Raw genomic sequence first — 20714 nt, 5'->3', positions numbered from 1 at the left:
AAAAGTAACAAACCCATAAACTATGAAATTTTAAGTAAACATTATTTAAATATTGAACTTACAAGTTACTTTAATTACCTTATGGGAAATACAGTCAATAAATAAGTAATGCCTTGTATGATGACATATTGTATCTAGACTTACCATGGTGATCATTTTGAATATACAGAAAAACAAAATCACTTACATTGCTATGAACTGGGAACTAACAGTGTGATAAGTCAATAATAATTAAAAAACAAACTCACAGAAAAAGAGATCAGATTTGTAGAATTTTAGAGGGAAGGGATTGGGGGGTAGAATTGGGTAATGGTAGTCAAAAGGTATACATTCACAGGTAAAAGATAAATTTATATGATGTACAAAATGATAAATTCACACTGCCATATTTTACATAATGAAGTTGTTAAGAGTAAATCCTAACAGTTCTTGTCACAAGGAAAAAAATTTTCCTATTTCTTTACTTTTGTTATCTACATGAAATGACGGATGATCACTAAGTTTACTCTGATAAACATTTCATGATGTATATAAGTAAGTCATTAGGCTGTACACCTTAAACTTACACAGTGCTATATGCCAATTGTATCTCAGTAAACTGCAAGAAAAAAAATTAAAGATATTTTTGCTTAACACTACATGACGCTGGAAGAATTTTTAAAAGTTCCTAGGTCTTTGAAATGTTGAGTCATCAATATGCCATCTGTACTCACCTCATGCACCTGATATAATAGAGCATGAATTCTGAACGGAGGCAAAAACTGTCTTGTGAGGGGCCAAAAAAAATTCTTCCATATGTATAAAACACATATATATGTAATCCAGACAAATATGTGGTGATAAAATTTCATGAGGGTGGGCACAAAGAAAAATATGGCTAAAAAGGCTCTTGAGAAGTGTTACAATAAAAGATGGTTGTAAAACACTGATACAGATTATCCCAAAAATGAAGTCATAAATATATACCTCCATTATATTTTTCTATTTGACCCAAGGACAAAAATGAAGAGAAACTTTTTGATCCAATGAAAAAAAGAGATGAACGTAAGAAAAAGTCCTAGGCTGAGTTTGTAGAATCTGAATTTGAAAGTTGACAGAAATGCCAGGTCACTGAGTTCAGGTCTCTGTTCACCAAGTAGGGAATCATGGCCCAGAGAAGTTAAGTGACTGATGATCATGGTCTCAGAACAAACACGCAGGTCTGGAGTCTCACCCCGTGCTCGTCAGTATCATCCTGTACTTTCGTCTGTCTGTTATAACGATTCCTTTAACTCACATGCACACACACAGTTTGATTCTATAAGCAAATCATCAAAGGGGCAGAAACAACTGAAATTAGAGCAAGGTGAAAAATCAAACATTTATACACCTGGCAAAAAGACAGTTATTCTCCCAAAGAAAAAGTGGAAAGTACAGGTATTAAGGTAAATAGACAGAAAAATCTGGACCTAATGATAGCTCTGCAAAAGATATCAGATAAGAATAGTTACAGAGTCTCCATTCTGAGTGGACACATTTCTTTCTTTTTTATTTGAGTCTGTGGACTAGCAATATTGTATTAGTTTCAGATGTACAGCATAGCAATTCAGTATTCGTGAAGAATATAGTCCAGATCAGTGGAGAAACAACTCCAGAAAGAATGAAGAGATGGAGCCAAAGCAAAAACAACACCCAGGTGTGGATGTGACTGGTGATAGAAGCAAGGTCTGATGCTGTAAAGAGCAGTACTGCATAGGAACCTGGAATGTTAGGTCCATGAATCAAGGCAAATGGGAAGTGGTCAACAGGGGATGGCAAGAGTGAGCGTCGACATTCTAGGAATCAGCAAACTAAGATGGACTGAAATGGGTGAGAATTTAACTCAGATGACCACTGTATCCACTACTGTGGGCAGGAATCCCTTCGAAGAAATGGGGTAGCCATCATGGTCAACAATTGGGTCCGAAATGCAGTACTTGGATGCGATCTTAAAAACGACAGAATGATCTCTGTTTGTTTCCAAGGCAAACCATTCAATATCACAGTAATCCAAGTCTCTGCCTAGACCAGAAACGCTGAAGAAGCTGAAGTTGAATGGTTCTATGAAAACCTACAAGACCGTTTAGAACTAACACCCAAAAAAGATATCCTTTTCGTTATAGGGGACTGGAATGCAAAAGTAGGAAGTCAAGAAACATCTGGAGTATCAGGGAAATTTGGCCTTGGAGTATGGAATGAAGCATCGCAAAGGCTAACAGAGTTTTGCCAAGAGAACGCAATGGTCATAGCAAACACCCTCTTCCAACAACACAAGAGAAGCCTCTACACATGGACATCACCAGATGGTCAATACCAAAATCAGATTGATTATTCAGCCAAAGATGGAGAAGCTCTATACAGTCAGCAAAAACAAGACCAAGAGCTAACTGTGGCTCAGATCGTGATCTCCTTATTGCCAAATTCAGACTTAAATTGAAGAAAGTGGGGAAAACCACTAGACCATTCATGTATGACCTAAATCAAATCTCTTATGGACTATACAGTGGAAGTGAGAAATAGATTTAAGGGACTAGATCTGATAGACAGAGTGCCTGATGAACTATGGACAGAGGTTCGTGACACTGTACAGGAGACAGGGAGCAAGACCATCCCCATGGAAAAGAAATGCAAAAAGGCAAAATGGTTGTCTGAGGAGGCCTTACAAATAGCTCTGAAAAGAGAAGCAAAAAGGAAAGATACACCCACTTGAATGCAGAATTCCAAAGAATAGCAAGGAGAGATAAGAAAGCCTTCCTCAGGGATCAATACAAAGAAATAGAGGAAAACAACAGAATGGGAAAGACTAGAGATCTCTTCAAGAAAATTCGAGATACCAAGGGAACGTTTCATGTAAGGATGGGCTCAATAAAGGACAGAAATGGTATAGCCCTAACAGAAGCAGAGATATTAAGAAGAGGTGGCAAGAATACACAGAAGAACTGTACAAAAAAGGTCTTCATGATCCAGATAATCATGATGGTGTGATCACTCACCTAGAGCCAGACATCCTGGAATGTGAAGTCAAGTGGGCCTTAGGAAGCATCACAATGAACAGAGCTAGTGGAGGTGAAGGAAGTCCAGCTGAGCTGTTTCAAATCCTAAAAGATGATGCTGTGAAAGTGCTGCACTCAATATGCCAGCAAATGTGGAAAACTCAGCAGTGGCCACAGGACTGGAAAAGGTCAGTTTTCATTCCAATCCCAAAGAAAGGCAATGCCAAAGAATGCTCAAACTACTGCATAATTGCACTCATCTCACACGTTAGTAAAGTAATGCTCAAAATTCTACAAGCCAGGCTTCAGCAATACATGACCCGTGAACTTCCAGATGTTCAAGCTGGTTTTAGAAAAGGCAGAGGAACCAGAAACCAAATTGCCAACATCCGCTGGATCATCAAAAGAGCAAGAGAGTTCCAGAAAAACATCTATTTCTGCTTTATTGCCTATGCCAAAGCCTTTGATTGTGTGGATCACATAAACTCTGGAAAATTCTGAAAGAGATGGGAATACCAGACCACCTGACCTAACTCTTGAGAAATTGGTATGCAGGTCAGGAAGCAACAGTTAGAACTGGACATGAACAACAGACTGGTTCCAAACAGGAAAAGGAGTACGTCAAGGCTGTATATTGTTACCATGTTTATTTAACTTTTATGCAGAGTACATCACGAGAAATGCTGGATGAAGCACAAGTTGAAATCAAGATTGCCGGGAGAAATATCAGTAACCTCAGATACACAAATGACACCACCCTTATGGAAGAAAGTGAAGAGTGAAGAGGAACTAAAGAGCCTCTTGATAAAAGAGGAGAGTGAAAAAGTTGGCTTAAAACTCAACATTCAGAAAACAAAGATCATGGTATCCAGCCCCATCACTTCATGACAAATAGATGGAGAAAGAGTGGCAGACTTTATTTTTTTGGGCTCCAAAATCACTGCAGATGGTGACTGCAGTCATGAAATTAAAAGACACTTATTCATTGGAAGAAAAGTTATGACCAATCTAGACAGCTTATTAAAAAGCAAACACACCATGGCTGATTCATATCAATGTATGACAAAATCCACTGGGAAAAAAAAAAAAAAAAACACGTAAAAACAAACAAAAAAAATAATAAATAAATAAATAAAAAGCAGAGACATTACTTTGTCCACAAAGGTCCATCTAGTCAAGGCTATGGTTTTTCCAGTGGTCATGTATAGATGTGAGAGTTGGGACTATAAAGAAAGCTGAGCACAGAAGAATTGATGCTTTTGAACTGTGGTGTTGGAGAAGACTCTTGAGAGTCTCTTGGACTGCAAGGAGATCCAACCAGTCCATCCTAAAGGAGACCAGTCCTGAATATTCATTGGAAGAACTGATGCTGAAGCTGAAGCTCCAATACTTTGGCCACCTGATGTGAAGAGCTGACTCATTTGATAAGACCCTGATGCTGGGAAAGGTTGAGGGCAGGAGGAGAAGGGGACGACAGAGGATGAGATGGTTGGATGGACTCACTGACTCAATGGACATGAATTTGAGTAGACTCCGGGAGCTGCTGATAGACAGGGAGGCTTGGTGTGCTGTAGTCCATGGGATCGCAAAGAGCTGGACACGACTGAGCAACTGAACTGAACTGATAGCTTATTACAAGATAACAGATTTAATTCCCTGCTACTTATGAGTAAATACATTTCTTATAACAATCACTCAAAGGTTTATTTAATCTGTCCAGCAATAATTGGCTAGCATTTATTAGAAAAAAAAAGTTTCTACTGTATATCTTTGTATCTAGAAAAAGAAATGTAACTCTTAGATATATAAGTGCCTAAGTCCAATTATATGGAACTGATAAAAGGAAATGCCAAAAAGTAATAGAAAATAGGTTTCTAAGGGACAGTAAGACACTGGATGGTGCTTACAGTTGTCTGGGAAGAAAATGATGGTAGGTGACAACAACAACGCAGTATCACGGCTTTCTGCTACAGAAGCGGCCTGCCACCTGAGACTCTAGGGTGGGAGACACTGGAGCCGCCGGCAGCAGAGCACGAGCCCGGGATATCTGCTCGTGTGGCTTCGTTACTGTCCTGTCTTCTCCTCCCTAGTAGCTTTGCCCCAGAAATAAGGGTGTGTGATAAACCTGTGCTGGCCTTGGTCACTCCATCACATCTACCCGACTGTTTGCGACCCCATGGACTGTAGCCTGCCAAGCTCCTCTGTCCACGGGGATTCTCCAGGATAGAACACTGGAGTGGGGTGTCAAGCCCTCCTCCAGGGGATCTTCCCGACCCAGGGATCGAACCCAGGTCTCCCGCATTGCAGGCAGATTCTTTACCACCTGAGCCACCAGGGAAGACGGATAAATAAAGACTGCTCCTCTTGGAGAGAGACGACAAAATGTAAGCGGACATGGCCTACTTCTCCCGTGGCCTATTCTACCACAAATCAGAATGAGGACTGGCACTTCTGTGCCTGTTAGATGATCTTTACAGAGTGACGATACCACTGAGCCTACATGAGCTCCTGGCAGCGTATTCATTCTGACAATGTGCACATATGAAATATTTATAGTTGGCAACAAAGTACTTCAATTTTATAGTCTAGAACAGTGTAATCATCTCTGGAAGTCTTATGATGTTTAATGATAAACAGTTTTCCACTTACTTTTCTGATGATATTAAACCTTTCCAGGAACTATAAATGGCAATAAAAACAAACTCAATAAATATATCTTGAGCGATGAAAACAAGAGATTTTAAGAAAGTAGGATTTGATAACAGTTTTGAGGATGAAATGGTTTCTCTTACATTAATCCTAGAACAAAGAGCATGAGATCACATGTTCTAACGATGAGCTCCATGTGAGACACATACCTGGTCACATACAGAGACGTCCCATCACTCCGCATTACAGTACAAAGTGCAGACGGGTCCCCGTTCCCTGAGAGATCTACGACAGCAGTGCCTTTTCTAGAAAATGCAAAAAAGGTAGTTCTGAAACGACGTAATGAACTAAGGCCTCTAACAATGCAGTATCTGTAACCTTATCTTTGGCAAATCGGAAGCTATTTTTATTTCTTAGGTAGCAATAAGCAGTATCACCAACAATGAAGAAAAACAGGAGGCAATCTGCACTTGAATAACTATTAAGAGTAGGTATTTGGTTTAATATTTACTTATCATTTTAAATTATGTAGCTTTGGATGAGGTAACTAAACTCCTACTGTTAAACTCATACTTTAACATACTGAGTTGAAAACAAGATTTCAACTACAGTTTAACCATGAAACATGTTCTTCAAATCCAAGTTATTGTAACATTCAATATTGGGTTAGCTTTTAACTTGCAAGAGTAACTATGAGTAATAAAATAACCAAATTTTGTTACTGTCTTTCCTGCCCAATCAAAAATTAGAATCTGTATATGGCGATTTAAACATTTTCATTAAGGACACTATTGAGGATGCCGTGAACCACACCCTCTTGTCTTTCTTAAGAGGATGCTGAGAGCAGCTGCTCTTTGGTGCTATGAAAAGTGGTACGTCGAAGCAACTGGTTTGCTTCTGTGTTACACACACGTGGGCTCCTATGAAGGTGCCACTTCTCTGGCTGACGAGCTCAAAACTAAATTAGGGACCTACGGTGAGCAAAGAAGCGGAATCCCAGTGTGTGCCACATGAGGTACTAACATCATTCCTGACTTCCTATTATTTTTTCTGCTCCTGCTTCTTGATTTCCTCATTTTACTCTTTCAAAAGCGTTGGGTTGTTTTATAGCTATTTTCAGAAGCTGTTTTAAATCCTTTAGAACAGGATGGGATCTTTCTAAAGAGGCAGGGTTGAGTATGAAGAGTTCTATTTCCCTATTCCAGTTACACCATTACCAGTTTGTGTGAACTTAGATCACTTTACACTTTCTGGGCTTGCTTCCTCATATGTGAAGACAAGATAACAGTCTTCCTCCCAAGCTTACCAGGATTCTGCTAAGGCAGCGCAAAACAGCCTGTGGGAAACGAGTCTGAACGGCAGAAAGCATGACAACAATGCCGGGGGGGCCCGCACACAGGCCGCGGGCTTTACTGAGAGAATGCACCAACACTGACTCCAAGAACACACAGAGCTTTCTAGAGAACAGAAACCTGGGCATACAGTGTCTTCTGCAGGAGTCCTTTACTGTCCAGCAACTTCAAGACTTCTTGAGACTTTTCACGATAAAACGATTCTCCTGAATATTCATCAAAGTGTACTCCTAGACGCTGAGAGGGTTCAGAAACAAAAGGAAAAAGAGTTACTGACAAGTGCTATCATCTTACCCTAAGACAAAACAGGATGCTCTACGGTCTGTCACTCGGATGGGGAAAATAAGGATTGAATCCAGTCACTCTGGCGCCCCGCCCTTCTCGCGGCCCCCCCCCACCCCGTACCAGTCAAGCCCCCAGCAGTGGTACTGTGCTGTCCCGTAGGGGAGCTGCTAGGCACCTGTGGTTATTCAAATGCACGTGAAAGAAAAGTGAATATTTAGTTTCCCAGTCACACTACTCACACCGAAGTGTGAGCCCTTGAAAGCACTCAACGGCCACAGGCAGCAGGAGGCCGCCAGGCTGGACAGCACAGCTGTGGGGCGTTTCCCTGGACAGGCCTGAACACGTCCCGTCTCCAGCCCTGCTCCACGACCATGGGCCCTGCTCCTGCCGTCCTCCACCTCGCCTGCACAGGCCTGAACACGTCCCGTCTCCGGCCCTGCTCCACGACCATGGGCCCTGCTCCCACTGTCCTCCACCTCGCCTGCACAGGCCTGAACACGTCCCATCTCCAGCCCTGCTCTACGACCGCGGGCCCTGCTCCCGCTGTCCTTCACCTCGGTCCTGACTCCAGCCATGTGGGTTCTTTGCTGAAACCCTGCTCAGGCGGCCCACCTGATCCTCCCGCCTCTGTTTCACTTTTCTCCACGCACGCATCCATTTTCACCACTGATCACACTGTCACGTTCTTGTTTAATCTGTACTGACTTGAATTTGTTTAATTTGCCATGTCCATGTTAGAATGTAAAGTCCATGAGAAAAGAATTTATATATGTCTTTTACTAACTTGTTATTTCTCCCATTCCCAACATGTTATTAGATGAACAAATTTATAGCCATCACATATATGCCTAAGGAAGCAAGAGAAGAAACAATGGTTAAGAAAAAGTGAAGGGATGATAGAAGAAAAGAAATGCCAGACTGAAGCGAAGCATCAGGACATCACTTCACATTCAGCCTGTGAAGTTCATTCTTTAAATATATTTCATAGCTCTAACTTTCAGTCCAAAGAACAGTATGTGAGTCCCAACTATCAGCTCAGTGACAGACAACAAATCTGAGCTTCAGAAGCAGCCTTTGCAGCCAGGAGCGCCAGCTAAGCGCTCTGTTACATGAGAGGGCAACGGAGAGCGGGGCCACCTTGTAGATCCGCATGTACTCGTCGATGCTCAGGTCCCGAAATTTCTGCCACAGTGCAAGTGCTTGCAAGTCGCCGAGTTCCAGTCGCTGAAAGAATTCCTGGGCTGATTTTGCTACGTTCTTATCATCCGCTGCTTCTTTATTAACTTGTACATAAACCTAAAGGCATCATAGTACATTAGATGATGAAGTACACTACGAGTCACTGTTATCTTCAAAACAGAAAAGAAGAAAACAAAACGATCCTGAGGATTTATTTAAAGGTTACATAAGCGCCCTTCTCACGAGGGTGACCTTTTCTTCTTCTTTTTGCTATGCACCCTTAGTGAGCCCTACCGACCCCTTCTCAAAAAGCCTAAAGTGAAAGACACAAGATTACACAACACAGGAAACAATCACACTGAAATATGAATGTTCAAAATATTTAAAAAAATCTGTGATATAGTAACAGAGGAAAACATTACATTTCTGATTGAGGTTAATGAAAATAATGCGTAATTTTTTTCTTCTGATCCAAGTTCACATACTGCTAGGTCAAGAATGCCTGGTTTACACAATGAGGTACCATTACACGCCAGTCAGGATGGCTGCTCTCCAAAAGTCTACAAGCAATAAATGCTGGAGAGGGTGTGGAGAAAAGGGAACCCTCTTACACTGTTGGTGGAAATGCAAACTAGTACAGCCACTATGGAGAACAGTGTGGAGATTTCTTAAAAAACTGGAAATAGAACTGCCATATGACCCAGCAATCCCACTTCTGGGCATACACACCGAGGAAACCAGATCTGAAAGAGACACGTGCACCCCAATGTTCATCGCAGCACTGTTTATAATAGCCAGGACATGGATGCAACCTAGATGCCCATCAGCAGACGAATGGATAAGGAAGCTGTGGTACATATACACCATGGAATATTACTCAGCCGTTAAAAAGAATTCATTTGAATCCGTTCTAATGAGATGGATGAAACTGGAGCACATTATACAGAGTGAAATAAGCCAGAAAGATAAAGACCATTACAGTATACTAACACATATATATGGAATTTAGAAAGATGGTAACGATAACCCTATATGCAAAACAGAAAAAGAGATACAGATGTATAGAACAGACTTTTGGACTCTGTGGGAGAAGGTTAGGGTGGGATGTTCTGAGAGAACAGCATTGAAACAAGTATACTATCAAGGGTGAAACAGATCACCAGCCCAGGCTGGATGCATGAGACAAGTGCTCGGGCCTGGTGCACTGGGAAGACCCAGAGGGATGGGAGGGGGAGGGAGGTGGGAGGGGGGATCGGGATGGGGAACACATGTGAATCCATGGCTGGTTCATGTCATTGTATGGCAAAAACCACTACAATATTTTTTAAAAAATAAATAAATAAAATTCAAAAAAAGAATGCCTGGTTTAGACTAAGCTAGAATTTCTTCTTAAAAAAAATGTGAAATTATTATTGCTGCGACTTCTCTGAGAAAAGGCTGAAGACAATAGATTAGTTCAATCTGAGAAAGAAAAGGCCAAAGGATGATTTAGCAGTTATTTTAATGAAAAACATTTTAAACTCTTCTCTAAATCTGCAAAGACCAGGGGAAAAAACCAAAACCCAAACAGGTGATATAGGAAGACCTGTGGGATGGTCAGCTTAGTTATACTCCAACCTGGGCTCCCAGGAACCGTGGGAAGCATTCACTGCAGCGTGCTTCCGCACGGTCTGCCCTGGCTGGCTCAGCTCTGCCCCACCCAGGGACGGGAGTGCTGGCGGGTGGCTTATTAAGGGCCCTTCCAGGGCCAGGATTTTGTGTTCACAGAATCATCTTCCAGTCTCTAAAATACAGGTTGATAACTGACATAAAAATATCAACAATATAGCTCAAGTAATACTGAAGTGAAGCATGACGGACGATAAGATTTTACTTACAAGCTGTAACTCACTTCCAGCGTGAAACATGAGCACTACATTTACTAGCCTCATACATTTTCCAGCAAGCTATTAAAGTAGCATGATATTAAAAAAATTGGCAAATAAGCTACCAAAAACTACGAGACCTCTAAACCCTTACGTCCTCTTAAAATATCACGGTGGCAGCACTCAGGCAGAAACAGTGGTTTCATCGCGGAGAACACTTTAGGACAACCGTAATGTGGCTCACGGCCTCTCAGGCGGCCCGATGGTAAAGAATCTGTCTGCCGATGCAGGAGATGCAGGTTCGATTCCTGGGTCGGGACGATTTCCTGGAGAAGTGAAAGGCAACCTGCTCTAGTATTCTTGCTTGGGAAATCCCATGGGTAGAGGAACCTGGCGGGTTACAGTCCATGGGGTCGCAGAGAGAAACGCCATGGGCAGAGGAACCTGGCGGGTTACAGCCCATGGGGTCGCAGAGACCCCGACAGGACTCAGAGACTAAACTACAATGTGGCCTACACCCCGGATACCACTAACAACAGGAACAGGGTGTTAAACATTTACCTCAAGCTAAAAAGGTCTCATCTTTCACAGCTGGCTCAAGTTAATTACCGGGATCGCAAAAGTGAGCAAACAAGTGCTTTCAAACAAAGGCTGTTGTTGTTTAGTCGCTAAGCTGGGTCCAGCTCTGAAAAGAGTTAATAACACAGCTGCTCTAGAAACCGCTATCCTTAAAGTCTGTTGTCTGCAAGGTTAGCTCTTGGCTGCCATCGGGGAACTTGAATTTTGAGAATGCTCCTACCAATCTAACCAGCAAGAGTGGGTCACAGTGCCTCCAAACTGCTTGTGCAAACAATATGGTTTATGCTAAACCTCTGCTTTTCTTCCAGGAGTTTGGAATTTTAGTACCAAGCTACAGAGGGCGGCTACATAATCAGCCTCCAAGCGAGCTTCCCTGGTGGACAACATTTCACACAGGCTGTCACAATTTGTTGTAGGAGGAATTAAATACGCCCTGGGTGACTCTATTAGCAAAGGGCTTGGAGACTTGCGCCTGATCTCCTCTGGACTTGCCCCCATGGGCCTTTTCCCTTTGCTGGTTTTGTTTGGCATCTTTTTGCTATAACAGATCTTAGCTGTGAGTTCAACCATATGCTGAGTGCTGTGAATCCTTCTAGTGAATCTTTAACTTGAGGGTGGTTTTGGGAGATCTGATACCTATCATAAAGAATTAATTTCTACATGGTTTTATGAATAAGTCAGAACACTGAGAAAGATTTTTGGTAAGGTGTAGGAAAAAAGAGACACTGCAAAATAGTAATCTGCAGACTTCCTGACCTTTGAATGATCTATCCAGTGACACTGCTTAGTACTCCAGCCTGCAGAAGTAAAGGCATACATGTATCTATAAACGGCTTGCTATTCACAATTAGTATCTCCACCCTCCCTCTGTCTCCCTGCCCCTCTTCTCTCCACCTCTCTCTCACATACATGTGTGTGGGGTGTGTGTGCGTGCATGCACGTTTGTATATTTAGAAGTAAATATACAAAAAAAACCCTTATTTTCAGAAGAGGAAAAGTATTAGATTTTTAAAAAAATCTAGGATCCTAAACTCAAACAGTCAAACATTTAAAAATCTAATATACACCCAAAATACTGATAAGAATATTTTAGGAAAAACATCACCAGAATCTTTTTCTCTCTTTCTTAACATTTAAAATAGAAATAATTAAAACAAAAAGCCATTCCTAATTCATGAAGACAACCTTGGCATTTCAGCAATTTGTAGGAACAAACCAAACATTACTGAGAATCAACTGACACTATCAAACAGAACAACAGAAGAGCCTTAATTAGCATTTAACAATCTGCCTGTAAACGTACTATATAAAACTATTAACACTCACTAGCATATTAGAAAAGAAATACTTTTTCCTTCAAAGTAAATTTTATACAATGCATTTCTGAAATTACACTTTTCAACTTACAGTTACTCTGAATCCACTACCCTCAGAAAGTATGTATTCTGAAGACAGCCCCCTTCTGAGGTTAGATCCAGACTCAAAGGGAATAAAAAGGAAATTTTAAATTTGCATTTGATATGTAACAGTGTGGCTGAATAAAAGTGTTTTTGAGGATGGAGAGGCGATTTTTCTCCTAGGTTACTAGAATGCAAAAGCCAGCGGCATTACTAGCTAAGAGAATAAAGTAAACGTCTGAGACTTCCTGAAAGGAGCATTAATCAATCCTTCTATTTCTAAATGCTAGGACTGCCAAAAAGCATGACATTTTATTTCTAATTTAATTGACTAATTATAATCAGCGCTTGGGATGATCTGCCCCAATGAAAGAAGTAAGTGTGAAGAATTAAGTAGCAGATAATGCTCTCACTGCCCGCTCAGTCCTTAAACTTGATTCTAGAACACAGGAGCCCCGTGTGCCCACCTGAACTCCCTGATGCAGGGCTCTAAACCCGCCCCCGCTTACTCTTGTTTTTAAAACTGAAAGTAACTGCTAAGGATGGTGAGCGAAACTTTGACACTAAAGATTCTTTTACCTCATTATCTGTTTGTCCTCTCTCTTAAAATGCATTTAATTTTGATCTCATATTTTAGAAAATAACATGTAACAAATTCCTGACTATAATTCAAACAAGCTTTTTTAATGTTTCATGTATTGATCAGAAATTTCTCTGGTTGAGATCAATTCCTAATATTAAATGAAATATCAAAGAAATTCAAATTCATGTTACTATAATTTAATATATCAGTTAATAAAGTCAAAGCTTCCTAGGTAAAAAAAGAAATTGTTGGATGTAACTAGCGTATTAATGACCAAACTTCTTCTTAGAGCATCATTAGCAGCATATAACTGGAGAAAGAGATGGCAACCCACTCCAGGGTTCTTGCCTGGAGAACCCCAGGGACAGAGGAGGTTGGTGGGCTGCTGTCCATGGGGTCGCACAGGGTCAGACACGACTGAAGCGACTTAGCAGCAGCATATAAACAGCATTTTACCATCCCTTTATCTTCTTTTAATGTTTGGAATTTATGATTTTTATTCTCTGTGTATATGTAAGTACATTCATGATAGCTTAACACCTCTATCAAAGGGTGGCAGTTACTGCCTTGCTGTGGACCGCCATGCACACGCCTGATAAACACTGTTCCCTGCTGGAGCCCTGCTCTCCCGCATTTCGGGGGTGAGATGGTGACTGAGCTCTCGCCGTGCAGCCGGCCTTGCTCGGTGTCTCCATTCCTGTTCCAAGGACACCCAGAGAACGGCGGGCGCTACAGGGCCGTCCCAGGGGAGAGGGTGTGGGAGAAAGCACGTGGTCTTGGGGAAGACAGGTCCCGAGCAACGGTGACGCAGAGGAGCCGCCAGCAGAGAGGGCAGAGCTGCGGAGAGTGAGAAGGGCCTGCGGGAAGCACCCCCGGGCAGCACAGGCCGGGCGGGCGCTCACAGGGCCCCCGCTCCTGGAGGCCGCTCTCAGCGGGCGGACCTCAGCCCGGCGGGGCCTCCCGGGGCAGCCCGTCACACAAGCGGAGCTGGGCGCCTCCGGGGCATCACGGAGGCTCGGATCCCGGGCACGTCGGTCACGAGCAGCGTGGACTGAAGCCAAGAGGAGGTCCCGAGAGCTCCCTCGGGATGGACACAAGCGCCTCTGTGTGACCTGGGAGGTGGGGAATCCCTCACTTGCTGGCTCCCACCACTCTCAAAAGTGATGGCTGGGTTCAGACTCAGGTTTATAATTTAAAAGCTACTTCTTGCAGATGTTGTAACAAGTAAAATCCACCTCAATCACAACAATCATTTTCCCTGAAAAAAAGTAATGTGGATTAAACCAACAGATTACATTCAGTTCTTTCAACAATATGAACTATTAACTGCATATATAATCCTATATATGTCTAGAATTGATTTAGCATTGATTTACTATGAGAAATTGTTTTGAGATTCTAAAGTTAGAAAGAAAAAACACCATGGTCTTGATTTTAAAAAATGGGAGCAAGTAAACATTATCACTTATTAAATTGGTGCTTTGGTCCTGCCCTATCTTATTATTTTGCTACTGATATCGGGAAACTCAGGGTAAAATCTCTTACATATACATTACCTAGTAATACGTTATCTCCAACTTTCTATGTCTTTTCTGTTAAATGCCCATCACTGTGATTGCCTCCCATCCTTTAGAAAAGGGGCAGGGTGAAAACAATGGAATCCCTCAGGGACCACTCTGCCCCTGTGCGCGCCACTGCTCGGGGCGGCCCTGGCGCCCAGCGCGAGCACTCGGCGCTGTCCTGGCCGCGCCCAGCTTTGCTCCCTGATCAGGGAACTGAGATCCCCCAAGCTGTGCAGCAGGACCAAAGGGGAAAAACAGCCAGCGACAGCGCACCAGGCTAGTGCACACTGTACTGGCGTATTTGCCTCTTATGAGAGGCTGCTCATATTTCAGAGGGATCTCTATAGTTCTCAAAATACAGTCAATACGCGACGTCAGTCAGTGAAGCTCTAAAACCTTCTGTAGCAAAACACAAACAGACAAAAAAGCCACCAAACCAAAAACCGAAAACAGAAAAAGTGACTGGGTTCTACGTTCTTAAAGTACAGAGCTAGCTTTTACTAAGGTCCATTCAAGTAACTTAAATCTAGGAGGAACTCTGAGAAATGACTTTTAAAAATCATTAAAACTGAGTAAATGATGACCCCCATATATCTATGATTTCATTTAACATTATTAACATTGTAGGAACTATTTCTTTTATGTTAGTGGGAAGGCTTTTTGAAAACTATTGCAAAACTTACTACCAATGTTTTCTTTGAATCAATAGTGCGAATTTTAAACAGCAAATATATTATTTAACTCATCAGCCAATTTGGGGGAGGGGAGGAACTATTAGAAGCCACTTATCTGTTTCGTGAAAAATTAGTAGAACAAATGAAAAGGAAAGGTTTCAAATGTTGGTTAAAAAAACTCCTAGGTCAATGCACAGCATGGCCAGATGTCATGGTCAGAGAATGACTACAGGTGCGGAGAACAACATTTTAAACAGACCAAAGCACAAGCGTGGAAACGCGGCAGAGCAAGGACTGGATTAAGTATTTTCATCACAGAAAACAAATGCTGAAGCTATGAAATAATTTCTAACCTGGCTAAGAAACTGAAACTGGGGGGATACTGGTCAAGGTGCAGATTAGAGGCACCCAGGCCACGAAATCTGCTCCTGGATGGCCACAGCCAAATTCAAAACAAATACGCCAGAAGACTGAAGTGTGAAAGCTAGACTACTAATGGTGCCTGGGGTACAGCGATTTAACTTTGAAAGAAAGGGAAATGCTCTGTAAATAATCACAGCCAGTGGGAAGGACTGGTCCAGAAAGGCACTCTGCAGGGCCAGTGGGGGGGTGAGGCAGCGCGGCGCGGAACGCTCTGGAGCAAAGCTGCCCGCGCTGGACTCCCGGGCTTGGCACTCGGGTGCTTCACCAGTAAACTGCAAAATAAGTTAGACTTGGGACAAATGCTAATAGTGTATCCTGTGACAGTTAGCCCTTCCTTGGAGCTTTACAAAAGGTTTCTTTATGCCATAACTTAAACAGAAGAGGCAAATTCATTCAAGCATTTACTGTAAGGCACGGGGTCTGAGGCTGCAGATAAAAGACCAAGAAGACAGATCCTTCCTCTAAAAGAGCTCCATCTATAACTTGAGAAGGAAAAAAATGGGTTTCACCAAGGTTCAGGTTTTCTGTTTAGAAACAGGACAAAATCATTAACATCTGCTTATCACTCAAAAAGGGACAAGCCTTCTCATTTATATTAAAAGCTGTTGCTGGAAGTAACCTACAGTGACAACTATAATTTTAAAATAAAACTGGGTCTGCAAAAACAGCGCAAAGATAAGATAACCTAGAGTCTGCCATACTAGGCTCTGCATTTCCCTCCATTCAGCAAGGGAAGGAGGAAGAAAGCAGGAAAGTGCTCTAATGGATTGCTGTCTTCCATCACAAACAGCAAGGTAGGTGTGTCTGCCTAGCGCTCTTTTGTCTACAAATACTGCTCCTCTAGGAGGCTGTTAGGGCTTCCCAGGTAGTTCAGAGGTAAAGAATCACCTGCCAAGCAGGAGACACAGGTTTGATCCGATCCTTGGGTTGGAAAGATCCCCTGGAGAAGGAAAAGACAGCCCACTCCAGTAATCTTGCCTAGAAAACCCCATGGGCAGAGCAGTTTGGCAGGTTAGAGTCCATGGGGTCACAAAAGAGTCAGACACGACTTAGCAACTAAAACGTCACCACCACGAGGCTATTAGGCAAAAGAACACTTAATGAAAGCAATGCTACTGTGCCTTGAGTTTTTTGCTATTCATTAAAGTACTCCCTTCGTCTGTTCCTTATGTGTGTCTGTCAATCAACACTCGCTAATACAGACATCGGAAAACCCTCTTCTTATGAGTCTCAAGAGGCAGGAAACTGTATTAAACTGCATAGAATAACAGGTGTGTTTAGGTTGCCAGAGAGTTCAAGAGCAAATTTTACTACAATATTTCAAACATTATGGGCTAAAAATACTTACCACTGTCAGGATTAAATAAAAACTTCTGAGATTGGGTGGGAGAAAATGCCAGGAGTAACTCTCATATGTCAAAATGTACTCTAAATTCTTAAAGAGTGTTCTCTGAACAACACAAGATCTCCACTGGTTTCTTGCATTTTCTGCACTGTGGGTTTGTCTCTGGGGCCTGGATCTGATGAAAGGTTCACTAAGCTCATGGTAAAAGTACTCATGATTATTCATAGTTTTAGAAAATAATACAGTAAAATGTCAGGCACTAAGGCAGCATACTTTATTGACAACCATAAAGATTTACTAATTTTTAAACCCTCAACTATCCATAAAACTCTCAGTTGGAAAGGGGGGAATCTTTTGGTTAACAGTATAAATCAAATGGCTCAGATGGTAAAATATCTTCCTGCCATGCAGGAGACTTGGGTTCCATCTCTAGGTCGGGAAGATCCCCTGGAGAAGGGAATGGCAACCCACTTCAGTATTCTCGCCCGGAGAATTCCATGGACAGAGCAGTCCATGGGTTCGCAAAGAGTGGGACACGACTGAGTGACTAACACTTTCACTTTCATAAATCAAAACACAGGCATTTAAAATGCAAGTGAAGGTGCAAGCTCAGGAGGAAATCACAAACGTTACAGATCTTTAAGAACCAGATGTGTTTTGTTAAATTTAACTACTAAATAATATAACCAAAATGAAAACGACGTGCTCTCTGTGGCTCTGGCTAGAGGGGGAGAGTGTTGCTGGCCAAGCGCTCTTCCTCACACACCAGCTTCGTCTGATCCCTCATATGTCACCAGAGAGGCTGGTAGGATCTGTGCTCGCTGTCAGGCCCAGATAACAACTGGGACAATGAAAAGGAAACACGTTCCTGGAGATTAACCGGACAGGAAGAGCTGTATCAATGAGCTCCAGGAAGAACTGAGGACAGAAAAGCAGAGTGTCCAAGGGAGTAAACGAGGTAGAATAGAAAGGCGTGCACACTGGGCAAAAGCAGGAAAAGGAGCTGCAAGACGAATGGAAGAGGACGCACAATCCGGAGAAATGCATGTGCCTCCCCTCCACACAGAACAAGAGCAAAGACGTGTATGCTCGTGCTTCCTCAGTCTAAGTGAATTAGTTATCAGAGCGAAGGAAGCTGCCGTACATAAGCACAGACAAAAGACCAACAGAACTCTCTGCTGAAGCTGGTACTCTGTGTGCTGATGCCGAGATTCTATACCTGAATAAACACTGTCCCAAACCACCTCAAATAGTAATAAAAGAAATACTTGGATAAGAAAATTAAAGTAAGTCCTTAGTAAAATATAAGCAATATTTTCAATAATTTGGGGTCCTTGTTTTAAGGAACAGTTTTGTTGTTGTTTTTTAAAGCCCCTGGGAGTAAAAATGTGTTACCAAGCTGCACTGTACTCTGAAAAAAGATGAAGAATTTTCTGATTTTTTTTTCGCCAACTTACTTCAAAGAGATGCTGCAAAGGGCTGGACTGGAGTTTTTCTTCATAGCCAAACAGCTGGAAGCCTGCTCCCAGAAGACCTGCCACAATAATCCAAAAATGAGAAAATTAAAAAATGGAACAGTGGAGAACAGTCATGGCAGCGAACAGGTATGCATCCTAAGGATGTTGCAAAACACACACCATCATGTCCTACTACCCCATAAACTGACACAAGTCAAATTCAATATACTGAATCACAAGTTCATTATATACAGAAGGGCTCACTGAAATCAATTCCACAGAAACCAAAAGACTGTGAGCTCAAAGGCAGATCCGGGACGAATCACCTTGTGCTAACCGAGCCCAGCACCCCCCTCCCTCCACGGTATCAGGGAACCGAGCATTTTCTGAGCAACTGCTCTGCGGAGGGACACGGTGCTGCCAGGCCGTGGACACAGCAGACGCGCAAGCCCGCGGAGACAGTGACGGGCCGTGAGTCCAGACGCCTCTTAAATTGTAGACGTGGGAATAAAGACGGGAATCAGATGAGTGCTGCAGTGACTAGTTCTCAAATAACTGAAAGCAAGACTCTGATTACTCTTCTCGTCTCATTCAAGGTGACAGAATGCTTTTATCTGGCTATGTATTTGTCTTTCACTTGCCATTGTTTTGTTCAAGTTTTTGGTTTTTTTTAGTCTTTTCTAAGTTCAAAATTCAGAGATGGTATTAATTTCAACTTTTCAAAAAATAATAGTTGAGGTTTGAAAATGACAATGAAAATTCTTAGTACAGACTGTGAATATTTATATTCTTAAGGTATTTTGCTAAAAGGTGACCACAACTTTGGATTTGAAGGATACATGTAGCCTGGGCCAAGAGTAATTACAGGCAGTACAATTTAGAAAAACGAATGTGTCTCCATGTCAGTATCCAGCCTTGGGTCTGAAGAAGCTGCTGCTGCGGGGCCTCGCTGACGTGCACCCTTCTCTACAGGCTCAGCAGAGAGCGGACTGCTACCAAACACAGGGGGCAATCTCTGGAGCTCCGACGGGAACTGGAAGGGTGACTAGAGTAAGGACCAGCACTATTCGCCTTTAAGCAAAAGCAAATGTGATCATGACTCAGGGTCCTGAAAGTTGGGTGTAAAAAGACACCCAAAGCATTCTAAAAAAGAGAGACAGGAAAAGTAAAGGCCAATTCCATTTGACAGTCAAGCTAATACATTTTCAAAAACTAATTCTGTACTTAAGAACTGTCAGCCAACTTTTAATACGGGATAGGTGAACAGCCAAACTTAACTCTTTAACAATGATGGTTTGATGGAAATGTCGACAGATCATTAACCACAGTAGTCCTCTACAGAAAAACTACACTAAAACGCTGCAGCTAAAATTAATGAATATCATAACACATATCTGCTAATGGCTGTGAAGTGCCTGAACCAGAAAAACTCATATAAAGTGGATGCCATCTATTCAATCTGACTATTGGGCTTAGAGCCCAAAACTGAGTGCCCACTGTGAGCTGCAGGTGGGTTTTTTAAATTCGAGGCATGTTTTCTGTTCCTCCACAATGAATAGTAAGGGCACTGTTAGGTTCAAGTTCTATCCTTTTTAGAGTCTAAAAAAGATTTTTATTAACTGAGAGGATAACGTTCGAAAGAGATCATGATAAATTTATCTTTCAGAAACTCTGACTTCATTTCAGTAGACATGAAATACGGTATTTAGTACTGAAAACGTTACCAAGCCTTTCTTTTGGAACAGACTGTGATAGACTTCCCCAGACAGATTCTTTCATCATTCTGAGCGCCTATTATGTGCCAAGCACGATGGATACAAGAATAACTAAGACATAGCCCACGCTTTCGTGGAACATTTCACCTGGCGGGGGAGAGCAGCATACAAAACAACACAGTCACAGAAAGGCCCATTTGGGTCGAGCTGGACGCCAGGAACTCGGTGACGTGAGACGGTGGAGAAGGGCGTGTCGGGTGTCAGAGAATGCTTTTCTGAGCTGACACAGGGGCTGGATCTTACGACCCACATGGTGGCTGCCAGAGACTGTAATAAGGACTTTGCGTTTTACATGTCCTAGTCCTTCCCTACCACATCAGCTTCATTATCTTGTCATCCCACACCTTGATTATTGCAGTATATGAGCTGGGAAGAGTTCTCAGTAAACTCATGACATTAGAGATAATCTGTGGCATTCAACTGTTTGGGCCTCACTCTTTTCTTCCTCTCTTTTCATTTTGACCAATCTCCCACCCCATGACTTGTATCATTTAAGGGGAAGCCAAAATATCCCAGTCTGTTTATCCTCTAGGCCACGGGCTCGGGGTATAACAAATCCCATTTCCTATAGGTTGACC

At 42.3% G+C, this 20714-nt stretch overlaps 1 protein-coding gene across 7 annotated transcripts in view; it reads right to left on the bottom strand.

Annotated features, from left to right (window-relative positions):
• RARS2 (arginyl-tRNA synthetase 2, mitochondrial) overlaps positions 1 to 20714 on the bottom strand; it is a 93994-nt gene that overhangs the window by 34839 nt on the left and 38441 nt on the right. For all 7 annotated transcript variants that reach the window (XM_065911542.1, XM_065911538.1, XM_065911537.1 and 4 more), the window contains 4 exons: positions 18362 to 18438; positions 8435 to 8593; positions 7143 to 7249; positions 5870 to 5965 (listed from right to left, as the gene is read on the bottom strand). In XM_065911542.1, the coding sequence (XP_065767614.1) occupies positions 5870 to 5965; positions 7143 to 7249; positions 8435 to 8593; positions 18362 to 18438 (439 nt within the window). The remainder of the gene's footprint in view (positions 1 to 5869; positions 5966 to 7142; positions 7250 to 8434; positions 8594 to 18361; positions 18439 to 20714) is intronic.

Source organism: Muntiacus reevesi, chromosome 19 (assembly GCF_963930625.1).
Source record: "Muntiacus reevesi chromosome 19, mMunRee1.1, whole genome shotgun sequence".
NCBI classification, from domain to species: Eukaryota; Metazoa; Chordata; class Mammalia; order Artiodactyla; family Cervidae; genus Muntiacus; species Muntiacus reevesi.
The sequence above is the reverse complement of the archived record's forward strand: the minus strand, read 5'-3'. Positions and strand labels throughout refer to the sequence as shown.